Source organism: Lycorma delicatula, chromosome 3 (genome assembly GCF_047948215.1).
Source record: "Lycorma delicatula isolate Av1 chromosome 3, ASM4794821v1, whole genome shotgun sequence".
NCBI classification, from domain to species: domain Eukaryota; kingdom Metazoa; phylum Arthropoda; class Insecta; order Hemiptera; family Fulgoridae; genus Lycorma; species Lycorma delicatula.
In genome coordinates, this window is record NC_134457.1 from 61,817,992 (window position 1) to 61,832,846 (window position 14,855).

The window sequence follows — 14,855 nt, forward strand, 5'->3', positions numbered from 1 at the left end:
ATAAAGAATTCAAAGAATATTTACATTTAGCTAAGCCTTCAATGATTGAAAAAAAATTAACAATCGCATGTAACACATACACTTTGAAAAATTTAATGTTTACTTTTGTAAAGGCAGTAGCTTATAAAATTTTGGAAGAATAATTTTAGGTATTAATGTACTTAAGTTGTATACCATATGGAATGAAGATAGCAGGTAGAACCTCATCACAGTCCACAAAGTTGGTTGCATGGTCCAGCTTTCTAGTTGAAATAACCAATCTGATACAATAAAGAATAAATTAAGTTTATTATAGAATAAATTGAGTTGGCATAGTATAGAATAGAATTTTGAATCTAAATAATTAATTTTTAAAGTCACTAAATGTTGTTAGTAGAAAAGATAGCTCTCTTATAACTATTCAGAATGTTAGGTGTGAAAAATATTAGAATGGTCACTATAATTTGCATTGAAAATGTTTTTATAATTTGATCGCAGACAGGACATATTCTTCACAGATTTGCTATAAAACATTTCAATTTAATTTATAATATTTTATGACTATCACTGAAAAATTTTAGTGAACCAAAGAGGGAGGGAAGGCAAAAACCCAAATAATTCTTTCTTAAATTGGCTGCATTGTAAAATAGGGGATCCTCCCATTTAATACTATACTGACAATCCCATTTCAGTGATAAATTATTTTCATTTAATGAAACTACTCAGTAACTCTTACAATTAATTTTTCAAACTAATACCGTAGAATACATAAAAATTCAAAGTAAAATAGTTGTTTTTCTTCATTCATTAATGTTTAATGCTTTCACAAGATATATAAATATATGTATATATCTGTTCTTGCATTATCTAAAATGTTAAATTTAATAATTATAAATAAAAGAAAATAATTAAAATTAAAAGGATATACATAACATATAAATAAACAAAATAAACAAGGATATAAATTAAATACTCTGAAATGTACAGTACATACGAGAATATTGTATTTCCTACCTATTCCTTCTGTTTTTCAGCATCAATCTATTAACAAAATTTCTTATTTCAGTCTGTTCAAAAGCTAACATCTTTCATCAGTAATGTCTTCTTCTTCTTCCTTTAATACCCACATGATCCTCCCCATTCTCCCATAGTAGGAAGTTTCTCACGCTTTGGCCTTGGTTTAAAGGCCAAAGATGAGAAACCTCTATGTTTCAATTCTTTGTTTTCATTATTTCTACAGACCAACTGTTTAAACCATCCTGATATTTTTCTTATAATAAGTACTTTACTAAAACACGTAATTCTATGGCTGTTACCATACTTATGTGTTTATTTTTCATAGTTCTTTGTCTCTGCTCTACACTTATATTGGAAGATATACTATTTAGTATACATTTAGTTCATTATTTCCTACTTTTCTCCATAAACGGGGAGATAATTTCTGGTACAAAAGATCTGGTTTAGTTTTCTAATTGTATTGTTTATTTCACAATCTGGTCCACTACTTTCATTAATTACTGTTCTAAGTTTAAGAATTATTTTTTATTTAATGATGTTGCCACAATAACTTGAAGCTTGTGCATGGGATATGGAAATGGAATTTTTTGGCATATGAAAAATGCACCACCTGACCGATTCAAAACTGGGGCCTCCAGATGAAAGGTCAAGATCCTATCCCCATCTTAATGATTGAGATTGACATTCACAATTTATTATATTCCAATTTATTTCCAATTCTTTTCTCTCCTACCCAAATTTCATAACAATCATGAATTTCCTAAATTAACTGTCACGCCTCATTCTTCCAACATACTACAACAATTAAATATTGGTTATTAAAATTCTTGGGGTTATTATTAAAAAGGTCATAATTAATTTAACATAATACAGGACTTAAATTCCAGTTTTCTTATTACAATTAAAGATATAATACTGAAAAAGTGGATATAAATATAATTTGAAAGAACTACTGGTGTGATCAAACATGTGTATATATATATGTGCTGCCACTTTTTTAAATCCAAGATTGCCAGTAATGGTTGCCTGAGCACTGCCGGAGCTTATTCCAATCTCATAAGTAATTTCTGCAATTGTTAATCGACAGTCATCCTCAATAAGGCAACAAACCATGAGAACATTTTCAGCAGTAGCATTTGTTCTTGGGCAACGTTGATGAACTTAATCTTCAACTGGTCCTCATCCTTCTGAAAACTGCTTATGCCAATCATACACTTCAGTCTTTTTAAGTGTGTTGTCCCTGAACTGTGTCTGAAGTCTTCTCAAAATTTTGGATGGTTTCACACTCTCTACCGTGAGAAATGTAATAATACTTGCACAACACACGATGATACCAACTGCTCTGACATTGTAATACTGATTAGAAAAAAGTAGTAAGCTCGCTTTCTAAGAGTGGGATCTGCTCCATGCATCCTTACGTACAACACTGAGAAGCCACTCCCCTCTTCATTAGCCATGTGTCAGTGACAACAAAAATTCCGGTTTATATTTGAATCCCCCTCGTAATTTAACAGTACTGAGGAATAATATGAATCTAAAAATGATTAATTTCAGTAATATATATATATATATATATATATATACACACGAAGGTTATTTTTTCAAGGTCCGATCAGTCACGAAATTAAAACCACAGTGAAAATAAACAATTTTTTATTTGTAACAAGTACTTATATAGTTACGCTATTTCTCTACATAGTCGCCACTCCGATTTAGAAATTTGTCGTAGCGTGGTACCAACTTTCCAATACCCTCGTCATAGAACAGAGCCGCCTGTGTTTTCAGCCATGTTTCTGCGCTGGTCTGCAGCTCGATGTCTGTGCCAAAATTTTGTCCTTCTAGCCAGCGTTTCATGTGTGCAATGAGGTGAAAGTCGGAAGGAGCCAAGTCCGGGCTGTATGGTGGGTCATCACACCCTTCCCAATAAAAACGCTGCAGGAGCTTCTTTGTTACAGCTGCAGTGTGCGGCCGAGCATTGTCATGGAGAAAGACAATGCCTGATGACAACATTCCTCTCCGCTTATTCTGAATTGCCCTTCGTAGATGTTGAAGAGTCACGCAGTATGAGGCTGCAGTGATGGTCGTGCCACGTTTCATGAATTCCACCAGAGAACTCCATTCCGGTCCCAGAACACAGTAGCCATACACTTTCTGTTGGAGAAGGTTCGCTTGAACTTTTTTGGTTTATTGGGAGAATGAAAATGCATCCACTGTTTGGATTGTTCTTTTGTTTCTTCAGTTTCGAAATGGACCCATGTCTTGTCCCCTGTGGCAGTTTTGTTCAAAAAATCTTCTTCTTCATTGTGGTAGCGCTGGAGAAACGTTAGGGAGGCGTCCATTCTCATTGTTTTGTGATGGTCGGACAGCATCTTGGGAACCCATCTCGCACACAGTTTGCGGTACTGAAGTCTCTCACTCACAATCGTGTAGAGAGCTGACCTTGAAATTTCAGGAAACGAATCACTCAATACAGAAATTGTGAACCGACGATTTTCTCGAATTGCCTCATCCACTCGCTCAACGAGATCATCGGTTGACACTCGCTTCCTTCCCTGACCGCCTGCATCATGAACATCTGCACGTCCTGCTTTAAAGTTCTTGCACCATTGTCGCACTTTGCTGTCACTCATTGAAGTTTCACCGTACACATTACTTATTCGTCGATGAATTTCAGCTGCATTACACCCCTCAGCCTGAAGAAATCGAATTCACACTTGGAGATGCTATTGTTGTAGGCAAGTTTATGTGCTAGCTGCGTGTTCAGAACAAGACGAAGTGACGCGGTGTGATTGAATGCCATACTAGAGATGCTGCGCAACACATATGCGCAAAGTTCATCCAAGTTTTGCACAGGTTTTTATTTCGCGACCGATCGGACCTTGAAAAAAATAACCCTCGTGTATATATATATATATATTTTATACATCACTGATTTATCATTTTCATTTTGTAGATTTAACATAATACTTGTAAATTTCATCCAACTGTAACTGAAGAAGGTTCATAACATTCTTTCTTTTTTTTAGAAAAATTTTTTATGTTTAGTTTGGCTTCAGTTCCTCCTTAATTTTTCAGTATTAAAATTCATTAACAAATTATTAAACTATTAATGTACATTTTGTTTAACTTGCTATTGAATGAAATTGGATTTAATTGAATGAAATGGAATGAATAGACAAATGTAGACTAATTTTAGAATGGCTTTTTAATAAAATAGAATTTAAATGCTGGTATGGTTAAAAATAACATGATGAATTCTGAATGGCATTTTAAAACACTGTTTAAATTAAAGTAAGTTGACTGCACTTACAGATGACCAGTCACACTGGGCATTTAATTTTATGATAACAGCAATTGTTTATTATTATTTTATTTTTCTTAAGTTTATAAATTATAGAATTAATAATATGCATTGAACAGTTTTATAGGTTGCAATTAAAAAGCAAAGAGAATCCTGAACTAATATCAGAAGCTGAGATAGCATCCAATATAATGAGTATACTGAACACACCTGCCAGTAATTTAACAGCTCCTTTAGGAATACTTACAACGCAAAACAGAAAACTTTGGGCAGAAAATAGAGAAATATTATTGCAAGGTAAGTATAACTTAAAACCAAACATTTTTGCTTTTCACAAACATTAAAAAAAAAATTATCAGTAATATTAACCATTTTAGACCATTTGCAACAGCTATGAGTTCCTCTAGCATGTTGTCATCAATAAGGTTATCTAACCATAAAAATTCCTCTGAGTTTTGCTCAGAAATGGAAAATAAAAAAGCAGAAAAATAAACAATCTTTCATTGCTTGATATTATAAATTTTCTGATATAATTCTACACAATATTTTTTTTTCTGTTACATTATTTTTATACATGTATTAAACACTGTCATTGGAAATAAAATGAATCAGTTATCAGATATTATATAAATGTATATATATAAAGAAAAACCAGCTAAGTATGACTGAAACAGAAAGAAAAATGGTCCAAGATAAAGGGATAAAACATGAATGATGTTCCTGTTGTTCCTCATTACACTTATGTATATAAATACATTCAACATACCTGCCAGTAATTTAATGGCTTTTTAAAGAATAAATATGTAAATAATACAGAAATATATATATATATATATATATATAATATATATATATAATTTCTGTAGATGCAGTCAATCAAAAGTAAGAGCAATTACCCAAATGGAGCACTTTTGAACTAATCATTTCATCATTAGCAGTTTAAAATTATAAATTACACTTAAAATATCAGCATATCATACTTTGCCATTTAAAATAAAACCTCCTTCATGGTATAATAGTGAATGTTCTTACTCTTGACTGATTACATCTGATGATTTTGATATTATAATTAATTAAATTATATTATTCAATACAGCAGCTGATAAATGTTTGAAAAATGTATATATAGAGACAGCTCCAATAAAACTTTTGTAAATGTATGTTATTAACACACATTTTACATGTTTTCAAATTAAATACAACAGGAACACATAAAATTATTCTCAGATCTTTGATACCATAAATTAAAATAGATTAGAAGTTAGTACAGCATTCAGTTTATTTGCATCTAAATTGATCAGCTTTTCAAATTATTTTTTTTAAAAAGCATGGTAACATTAAAAACTGATTCACTTGATTAATCATTCCAAGTAAAAAATCAGTAATTCTGTAATTTCTTTGCTATTAAGCATGAGAAAACTATAAAAAACCAGTATTTTCCAAAACAGTAACCATATTTGAAAGGTATATTTTTATAAAACATGACTACTTTTAGTAGGCTCATTCACAGCATGGAATTTTATTCTTGGTTTTTAGGCACACTGTTATTTTGATTTGCACCTTTACAAGATAACAAGTAAATTATGCCCCCAAAAAAAGTACTTCATTTGCTCAATTTGCCTTTAATTTTAAAAAAATTACAGCTTATTCTTTTCTGTCAGGATCTTATTTTAGCTTAATTTATAAATTTATATAAACTGGACACAACTAAAAATTAATAAGCTATTTCACATCTTATTCTTTTCCAGTTCAACCAGTTTAATTTCTTTACAAGCATCATAGCAGTAAGAAAGACTTGTGCAGGTACTGTAAAGAATATTGGTATCTTTGGCACGAGTGGTAGCATCTCAGCCTTACACCCAGGTCAAATAAGCCAGAGGTCCCAGGTTCAAATCCCAATCAGGCTTGGCATTTTCACGTGCTTCAAAATTGCTGTTTCATCTTATCCTCTGAAGCAATACCTAAGAGTGGTCCAAAGGTTATATGTATATATATACATATATACATATGTATATATATGTATATGTATATATATATATATATATATATATATATATATATATATATATAAAGTACTGTAAAGAAAAAATTAAATATTGTTTTATATTAATAACATGAACCCTTATTACATTAATAATAATGTACACTCACTAGCCATTCTACACTAATGGTATATGGTATGGCTTCTAAATAGAACCCAGCAGTTCAAGTCAGTTCACCTTGATCAACAATATTGGTACGGTCTGACACTTCTCATTTGTCATTTCATTCACCTCATTCCCATTTTTTTCATTGAAATATTAATAAAGATGCAAATGAGGTAATACAAAAAAAAATTTCACTAGACAATAATAAAGTTATTAAATAATAATAACAACAATGTTACTTGTTTTCCTTCACAAATACCATCAAAATTGTTCTTTAAAAACATAATTTACATTTATGAAAATTTAATAATCTATATTTTACAATTCAAATACTTTTTTCTGTATTATAGGATATAGTATGTAAGTGAATTCTCTAGGAACTTGGAAAGTGTGTGTCTGTGTGTGTCTGTCTCACTCTGTGTATGCGTGCGCGCACGTTTATGTAATATTAAGAACAGTATTTTTAAGACCATCAAATTATTTTATAAGAAATTAATTAATTAAAACAGTTAATAATCATATATTTTTTTTAGATTCTCAAAATCAATTAAATTTAAATGCAATAGAAACAAGTCTGATAATATTATGTTTGGACACGGTTCCTCTGCCAGTAAACTTCAACAGAAGATCAGGTGGGCCAAAAGGTGCTCAAGGGTTTAATATCGGACAACGAGATGAAACAAACATATTACATCAAGCATTGCATGGTGGTGGTAGCTGTTACAATTCATGTAACCGATGGTTTGATAAAACACTTCAGGTAATACAAAGATATTCTGATGGCAGAATTCATTGCATATCATATCATTATATCTTATATCGTTACTATCACATATTCATGATGAAATGATTTTGGTTTATAAATCCTATATGTTTTATGTAGCAGTTCCTAAGCAGGCTGAATTTTCAAAACCTTAGGCACTCATCATTAATTAGGCCACTGACTGAAGGCATTTTTTCACTCCTTAACCATTAAATTATTCTCAGCAATACTTACAGTTAAGTTATGCTTGGACTTGTAATATACTTTCATAGTTACATTTTGTAGAGCTAAATATTTACAGTACTCGGGGCTCTGTTTTACTTCTTTTTTTCCTCGTGTTAATTAAAGCAATATCTTTTAAACTCATATGTTTTATAATAAGTGTAATAAAACCAATTAAAAACAGCTGAAATCTTTGCTTACAAAGTTTTGTTTTAATATATACACCACTATCACATGGTAATGTTACCATGTAATTTTGCCCCATTAAGATGACTTGCAACCAAACAATTTATCATATGGTCCTTTACAAATCTTTTGTGTTCATTTTTTGAAATAGCTGAATGCCCAATCTTATAAATTGTGTTTGCTTACTAATCATTAATAATGGTTCTTAAACAACGAAAGATATGTCATTAATTGTAGATCTTTAAAAGAAAAATAATATTTAAAATATGGACTATTAATAATGTAAGATAAAAAGGGTTTTTAAGTAGGTCAAACATATTTTTTTCCCTGTTAAAATAAGAAAAAACACATAGATTGTTAATACTACGTTAATAGTCCTGGCAGTATCTGTTTTGGGTTGAGCTTTTTCCATATGATCTCTAATTTTTGTTTTAATGCCTCCAGAATATCATCAGAAATGATTATTTCATTATGCGCCTGTAGAAAACGGTGTGCTTAAATTTTTATTAAAAAAAATTACTACTTTTAGTAGTAACTGACTACTTGTTGGTAGATAAGAGACAAAAAAAAGCATGCTGGATGTGCACAGTCTAAGAGAAGCAGAATATGGATCGAAACACAACTTGGTGCTAATGAAAGTCAGATAGAGCATATGAAGAGAAAGGATGCATGCGGAAAACCCAAGAGGTTCTACAGAAGTGTAAGTTATTTTAGAAAGGGGTTCATGTAATGATACTTGCAGAGAGTAGAAAGGAAATAGAAGAAATATTAGAAGTACTGATAAAAGAAACATGGGTTGCGGGGTTGAAAATCAATGATTATAAGAAAAAATTGGTACACTTTAGTTGTCTGAATAATGAATTTTGGAACCTCACAAGTCCTAAACGAAAAATTTGAGTAAGCAGGAACATCAGATATCTGGAGACATTAATCAACTCAGAGAACTCATAAGGAAATGAAATCCAGAATCGACTAAATGCAGCAATTAGAATCCTGTATGCCACAAAAATATGTGAACAAGTTTGCTTTCATGTAGGGCAAAACTGAAAATATACAGAACAGTGATAAGACCAGTGTTATTATATAGAGCTGAAACATGATTTTTAAATAAAAGTGCACAGAGAAAGCTCATAACAATCAAAAAGAAGGTTCTGAGAAGGATATCTAGACTAACCAGAGAGGGAGATATTAGGAGGATTAAATACAACTGAGAAATAAGGGAACTTTATGATTGCTCTAGTCATAATGGCAGAGGTGAGGAGTAAAATACTAAGGTAGGCTGGTCACATAATAAAACAAGAGGATGTCCTGATAAAACAGATCTGAAAGGAAAACCCAGAAGGGAAGAGACTCCTCCAAAAAGCAATAGAGGGACAGGTGGAGCAGGACATTAACAGGTTGGGGGTGACTGAAGAGAATGCTCAGTATCAGAAAAGGTAGAAGCAGTTCGTTGATGAGATGATGAGACCAAATACCATCTTGTGTATAAATGACCATGAAAGTAAGTATGTTCTGATTACTAGCAATTCAAAATACTGAATTTCTGAAATATATATATATATATATACTAGCTCTACCCGCCACGCTTCGCTGTGGCGATAATAAAACAAGAGGATGTCCTGATAAAACAGATCTGAAAGGAAAACCCAGAAGGGAAGAGACTCCTCCAAAAAGCAATAGAGGGACAGGTGGAGCAGGACATTAACAGGTTGGGGGTGACTGAAGAGAATGCTCAGTATCAGAAAAGGTAGAAGCAGTTCGTTGATGAGATGATGAGACCAAATACCATCTTGTGTATAAATGACCATGAAAGTAAGTATGTTCTGATTACTAGCAATTCAAAATACTGAATTTCTGAAATATATATATATATATATACTAGCTCTACCCGCCACGCTTCGCTGTGGCACATTGTGGTTGCATGGATGAGAAATGAGAAACAAAACATACGTTTCATAGAAGTTTAATTTTGCAATACTTGTGGATATACAATATGTTTTTGTTTTTCCACTGTCTGCGTAGATATAAAGTCTATCTGGTTTGCCGACTCAGGAACACGCAACATACAGTTGCCCATGTGAGAAGCAATCCGCATCTAAACCTAAACCACACAATTCAAAAGATTGACCTTGAGCTTTATTGATTGTGATTGCAAATGCCAATTGAATTGGGAATTGCAATCTTTTAAATTAAAATGGTGTATCGGTCGGGATGATGGGTATTCGAGGAATGAGGACATCTTCACCTTTGAAAGGCCCCGTTAAAATCGTTGCTTTCACTACGTTATTCATCAATTTCTTAACTGCAAGTCGCGTGCCATTGCAGAGTTTTGGCTGATTAATATTACGTAACAGGATAATTGTCATTTTTTGATCGAACCGTTGCTAGAATCAATCTAATGAGGAATGTTTTCCCAGTTCCTCCTGGCGCATCCAAGAAGAAGGTCCCCCCAACTCTGTCATTTATCATTTGCATTATGCGATCATAAATGCCTTTCTGTTCACGCGTTAATTTGGGAATGTTTGATTGGACATATGACTGAAGATCACCAATGTTGTAACTCTGTTCACTGCGTAAATCCACATCAAATGAAGCAATCGCAGCTCGGGTGGGTGCTGACATTCCCAATTGACTAAGAACTTTATTTGCAATAGCTAGGCACTTGTCTTCAATATTTATCAATGCTTCGTTGTAAATGCCTTCTGTAAATTCCATGGTCATATTGGTATTTTCTAGGCGTACTCTATGCAAAATATCCTCAGCCATATGCAATCGATATCTTTCCCATAACTCTGTGGGAGATGAAGGGAAGCAAGCGGTCAATATAATTCCGAATAATGCGCGAATTTGGTTTGGATGTGCAGTGTTGCACGCGTCATTAATACATATATCCCACTGTTGGTCATTTTCTAATAAATTCAGAGCTTGGTGAAAGGTGCAGCTCAATCACGACACGATCACACAAAAGTACGTCGATTAAAGTGAATATTTAATTCAGATTGTATAATAATCTGAATCAGATGGAAGTGGATACGTTTTTTTTTTTGTTGTTAATAAACAATCAACTCGTTGACTGCAAAACTTACCCTGGAGCAGACATTGATAGCGACCATAATTTGGTGATAATGAAATGTAGATTGGGGTTTAAAAATCTGAAGAAATGGTGTCAGATGAATTGGTGGAATTTAGAGAAGCTTGAGGAGAGGAGGTAAAGAAGATTTTTGAGGAGGACATCACAAGAGGTCTGAGTAAAAAAGATAAGGTAGAAAATGTAGAAGAAGAATGGGAGAATGTTAAAAAGGAAATTCTTAAATCACCAGAAGCAAACTTAGGCGGAATAAAGAGAACTGGTAGAAAACCTTGGGTTTCAGACGATATATTGCAGCTGATGGATGAATGTAGAAAATATAAGAATGCTAGTGGTGAAGAAAGTAAAAGGAACTATCAGCAATTAAGAAATGCTATAAACAGGAAGTGCAAACTGGCAAAAGAAGAGTGGATTAAAGAAAAGTGTTCAGAAGTGGAAAGAGAAATGAACATTGGTAAAATAGACGGAGCATACAGGAAAGTTAAGGAAAATGTTGGGGTACATAAATTAAAATCTAATAATGTGTTAAACAAAGATGGTACACCAATATATAATACGAAAGGTAAAGTCGATAGATGGGTGGAATATATTGAAGAGTTATACGGAGGAAATGAATTAGAAAATGGTGTTATAGAGGAAGAAGAGGAAGTTGAGGAGGATGAAATGGGAGAAACAATACTGAGATCTGAATTTAAGAGAGCACTAAAAGATTTAAATGGCAGAAAGGCTCCTGGAATAGACGGAATACCTGTAGAATTACTGCGCAGTGCAGGTGAGGAAGCGATTGATAGATTATACAAACTGGTGTGTAATATTAATGAAAAAGGGGAATTTCCGTCAGACTTCAAAAAAAGTGTTATAGTCATGATACCAAAGAAAGCAGGAGCAGATAAATGTAAAGAATACAGAACAATTAGTTTAACTAGTCATGCATCAAAAATCTTAACTAGAATTCTACACAGAAGAATTGAGAGGAGAATGGAAGAAGTGTTAGGAGAAGACCAATTTGGTTTCAGGAAAAGTATAGGGACAAGGGAAGCAATTTTAGGCCTCAGATTAATAGTAGAAGGAAGATTAAAGAAAAACAAACCAACATACTTGTCATTTATAGACCTAGAAAAGGCATTCGATAACGTAGACTGGAATAAAATGTTCAGCATTAAAAAAAAATTAGGGTTCAAATACAGAGATAGAAGAACAATTGCTAACATGTACAGGAACCAAACAGCAACAGTAATAATTGAAGAACGTAAGAAAGAAGCCGTAATAAGAAAGGGAGTCCGACAAGGATGTTCCCTATCTCCGTTACTTTTTAATCTTTACATGGAACTAGCAGTTAATGATGTTAAAGAACAATTTAGATTCGGAGTAACAGTACAAGGTGAAAAGATAAAGATGCTACGATTTGCTGATGATATAGTAATTCTAGCCGAGAGTAAAAAGGATTTAGAAGAAACAATGAACGGCATAGATGAAGTCCTACGCAAGAACTACCGCATGAAAATTAACAAGAACAAAACAAAAGTAATGAAATGTAGTAGAAATAACAAAGATGGATCAATGAATGTGAAAACAGGAGGAGAAAAGATTATGGAGGTAGAATAATTTTGTTATTTGGGAAGTAGAATTACTAAAGATGGACGAAGCAGGAGCGATATAAAATGCTGAATAGCACAAGCTAAACGAGCCTTCAGTAAGAAATATAATTTGTTTACATCAAAAATTAATTTAAATGTAAGGAAAAGATTTTTGAAAGTATATGATTGGAGTGTCGCTTTATATGGAAGTGAAACTTGGACAATCGGAGTATCTGAGAAGAAAAGATTAGAAGCTTTTGAAATGTGGTGCTATAGGAGAATGTTAAAAATCAGATGGGTGGATAAAGTGACAAATGAAGAGGTATTGCGGCAAATAGATGAAGAAAGAAGCATTTGGAAAAATATAGTTAAAAGAAGAGACAGACTTATAGGCCACATACTAAGGCATCCTGGAATAGTTGCTTTAATATTGGAAGGACAGGTAGAAGGAAAAAATTGTGTTGGCAGGCCACGTTTGGAATATATAAAACAAATTGTTAGAGATCTAGGATGTAGAGGGTATACTGAAATGAAACGACTAGCACTAGATAGGGAATCTTGGAGAGCTCCATCAAACCAGGCAAATGACTGAAGACAAAAAAAAAATAATAATAAATAAATAAACAATGTAATTGGGAACATGTATTGTTTCACATGTGACTACGGTTGTCGTTAGCTAGTATGGCGAGTGTTCCCCTCGCTTCCGGCAGATGGCGCGGTCACTGGTACACAGCTGACCGTTGAAAAAATTGTTTTCTCGCGGTCGCGGGTATGTGACTGATGCGAAAAAATAGATAAAAACAATCTTTGATGCGGGTTATATATCGTGCTAAAATTTGAGCTCAATCGGTGCAGAACATTTTGCGTTTTTGAAGCGTGCACAAACGAACTTAACATTTTTATATATAAAGATTTGTGGGCTGCGAAAAAAAGCCCTTAAGTCGTGCAAAAACGCACATCATTTTAAATGCTTACAAAAGCAGAGTAATGCTTACAAATTACAGAATAATCAAACGGCGTTGATTTCAGATGTTAATAAACTGCTAACGTAAGTAGAAGTTGTACTGCTTCAGTGTACAACGTGATTCTCGAGTATGCATCTACTAATGAATTACGGTCTCCAAAGAAAACAAAACCCCGCAGGTCAATTGAGAAAAGGTGAGATTTTGATAAAAACGCGATTCGTACTAAAATTACACGAATTTGAATTATTTAGAAATAGTTTAGCGGTGTATTATGTGTCCTTTGGAAGAGAATTCGGTTATTGTCTTCGACAACGCTTCTTATCATTAAACGAAAAGAATTCCAGCCGTGTTATAGAAAAACAATGATATCAAAATGTGGCTTAGTTGAAAAGGAATCATTTTTGAAGAGGTTTAAGTTAATGTTCAATCATTGCAAAGGGTTTCGCGTATTAAAAGTAATTATAGTCCGTATAAAATTGGTTTGACACACAACACCATATTGGTAAGTCGTGTTTTTATTCGGCTCCTAACGAATATGTTTGCCGGCCTCCGTGGCGCGAGTGGTAACGTCTCGGAATTTAATCCGGTGGTTCCGAGTTGGAATCCCGGTCAGGCATGGCATTTTCATGCGCTAAAAATAATTCATATCATCATCTGAAGCAATGCATAACGGTGGTTTCGGAGGTTAGAAAAAACAAAAAAAAAACGAATACTTAGTTGTGTGGTTTCAGTGTTACTATTTGTGAATTTTGTTCTTTGCTTTTACATAGCAAAGAACGCTAAATGACCAAAAAACAATTGTTTGGTCATATATATGTAAAAAAATAACCTAACAAAGGATTTTTGGTCATTATGTAGGGATATTATTTTCTGTGTATTTGGTTATTTCGACTTTTTTTGTTTGCATAGTCTTAAGTCTATCTGGGCTATAAGAAAGTTGGTTGTTTTAATTTATTTACTCTAAGTCCACCTTCTTGGTGGCTTTTCTTTTTGTTTTGGTGTTTTTTTTTTGGTTTTTTTTAAAATAAAATACAGATGTTTTAGCTGTTAAATATAATTCAAAGAAATTTGTTACTTAATCAGCTGTGATTTTGTTTACATTAGCAACGGCCATACGGGCTCTTTGTGATTGGTCGTTGTGTTTGACAGCGGCCATCTTGCATTGATCTGATTGGTTTTCCTTTGTTTACATTTCCATCTGATTTAGCCTCTTATTTATTAAAAAACTACAAATTAAAAATAGATAGATAGAGTTATTAAAAATAGATGAAAACAATCTTTGATGCGGGTTATATATCGTTCTAAAATTTGAGCTCAATTGGTGCAGAACATTTTGAGTTTTTGAAGCCGTACACAAACGAACTTAACATTTTTATATATATAGATATATGAACGGTCTGTTCATTCTAAGAAAGATATCATATAAACAACCTGCAGACGAGACAACAGAGCAGTTTGGATCAGTATGCCTAAAAAATATTGCATAAAAAACTTACAATTTATTGTAACTAGTCACAGAATTTTATACTTACTTTACACTTAATTTAATTTATTGTTTAATTGTAATTACTATTATAATTTATTTATGTATTTAATTATAATTATTTATT

General features: G+C 32.8%; 1 protein-coding gene across 1 annotated transcript in view; it reads left to right on the top strand.

The window, feature by feature from the left end:
* Positions 1 to 14,855, top strand: part of ChAT (Choline acetyltransferase) — a 212,786-nt gene that overhangs the window by 166,418 nt on the left and 31,513 nt on the right. Inside the window, exons 6-7 of the mRNA XM_075359890.1 lie at positions 4,417 to 4,594; positions 6,978 to 7,204. Of these exons, the coding sequence (XP_075216005.1) occupies positions 4,417 to 4,594; positions 6,978 to 7,204 (405 nt within the window). The remainder of the gene's footprint in view (positions 1 to 4,416; positions 4,595 to 6,977; positions 7,205 to 14,855) is intronic.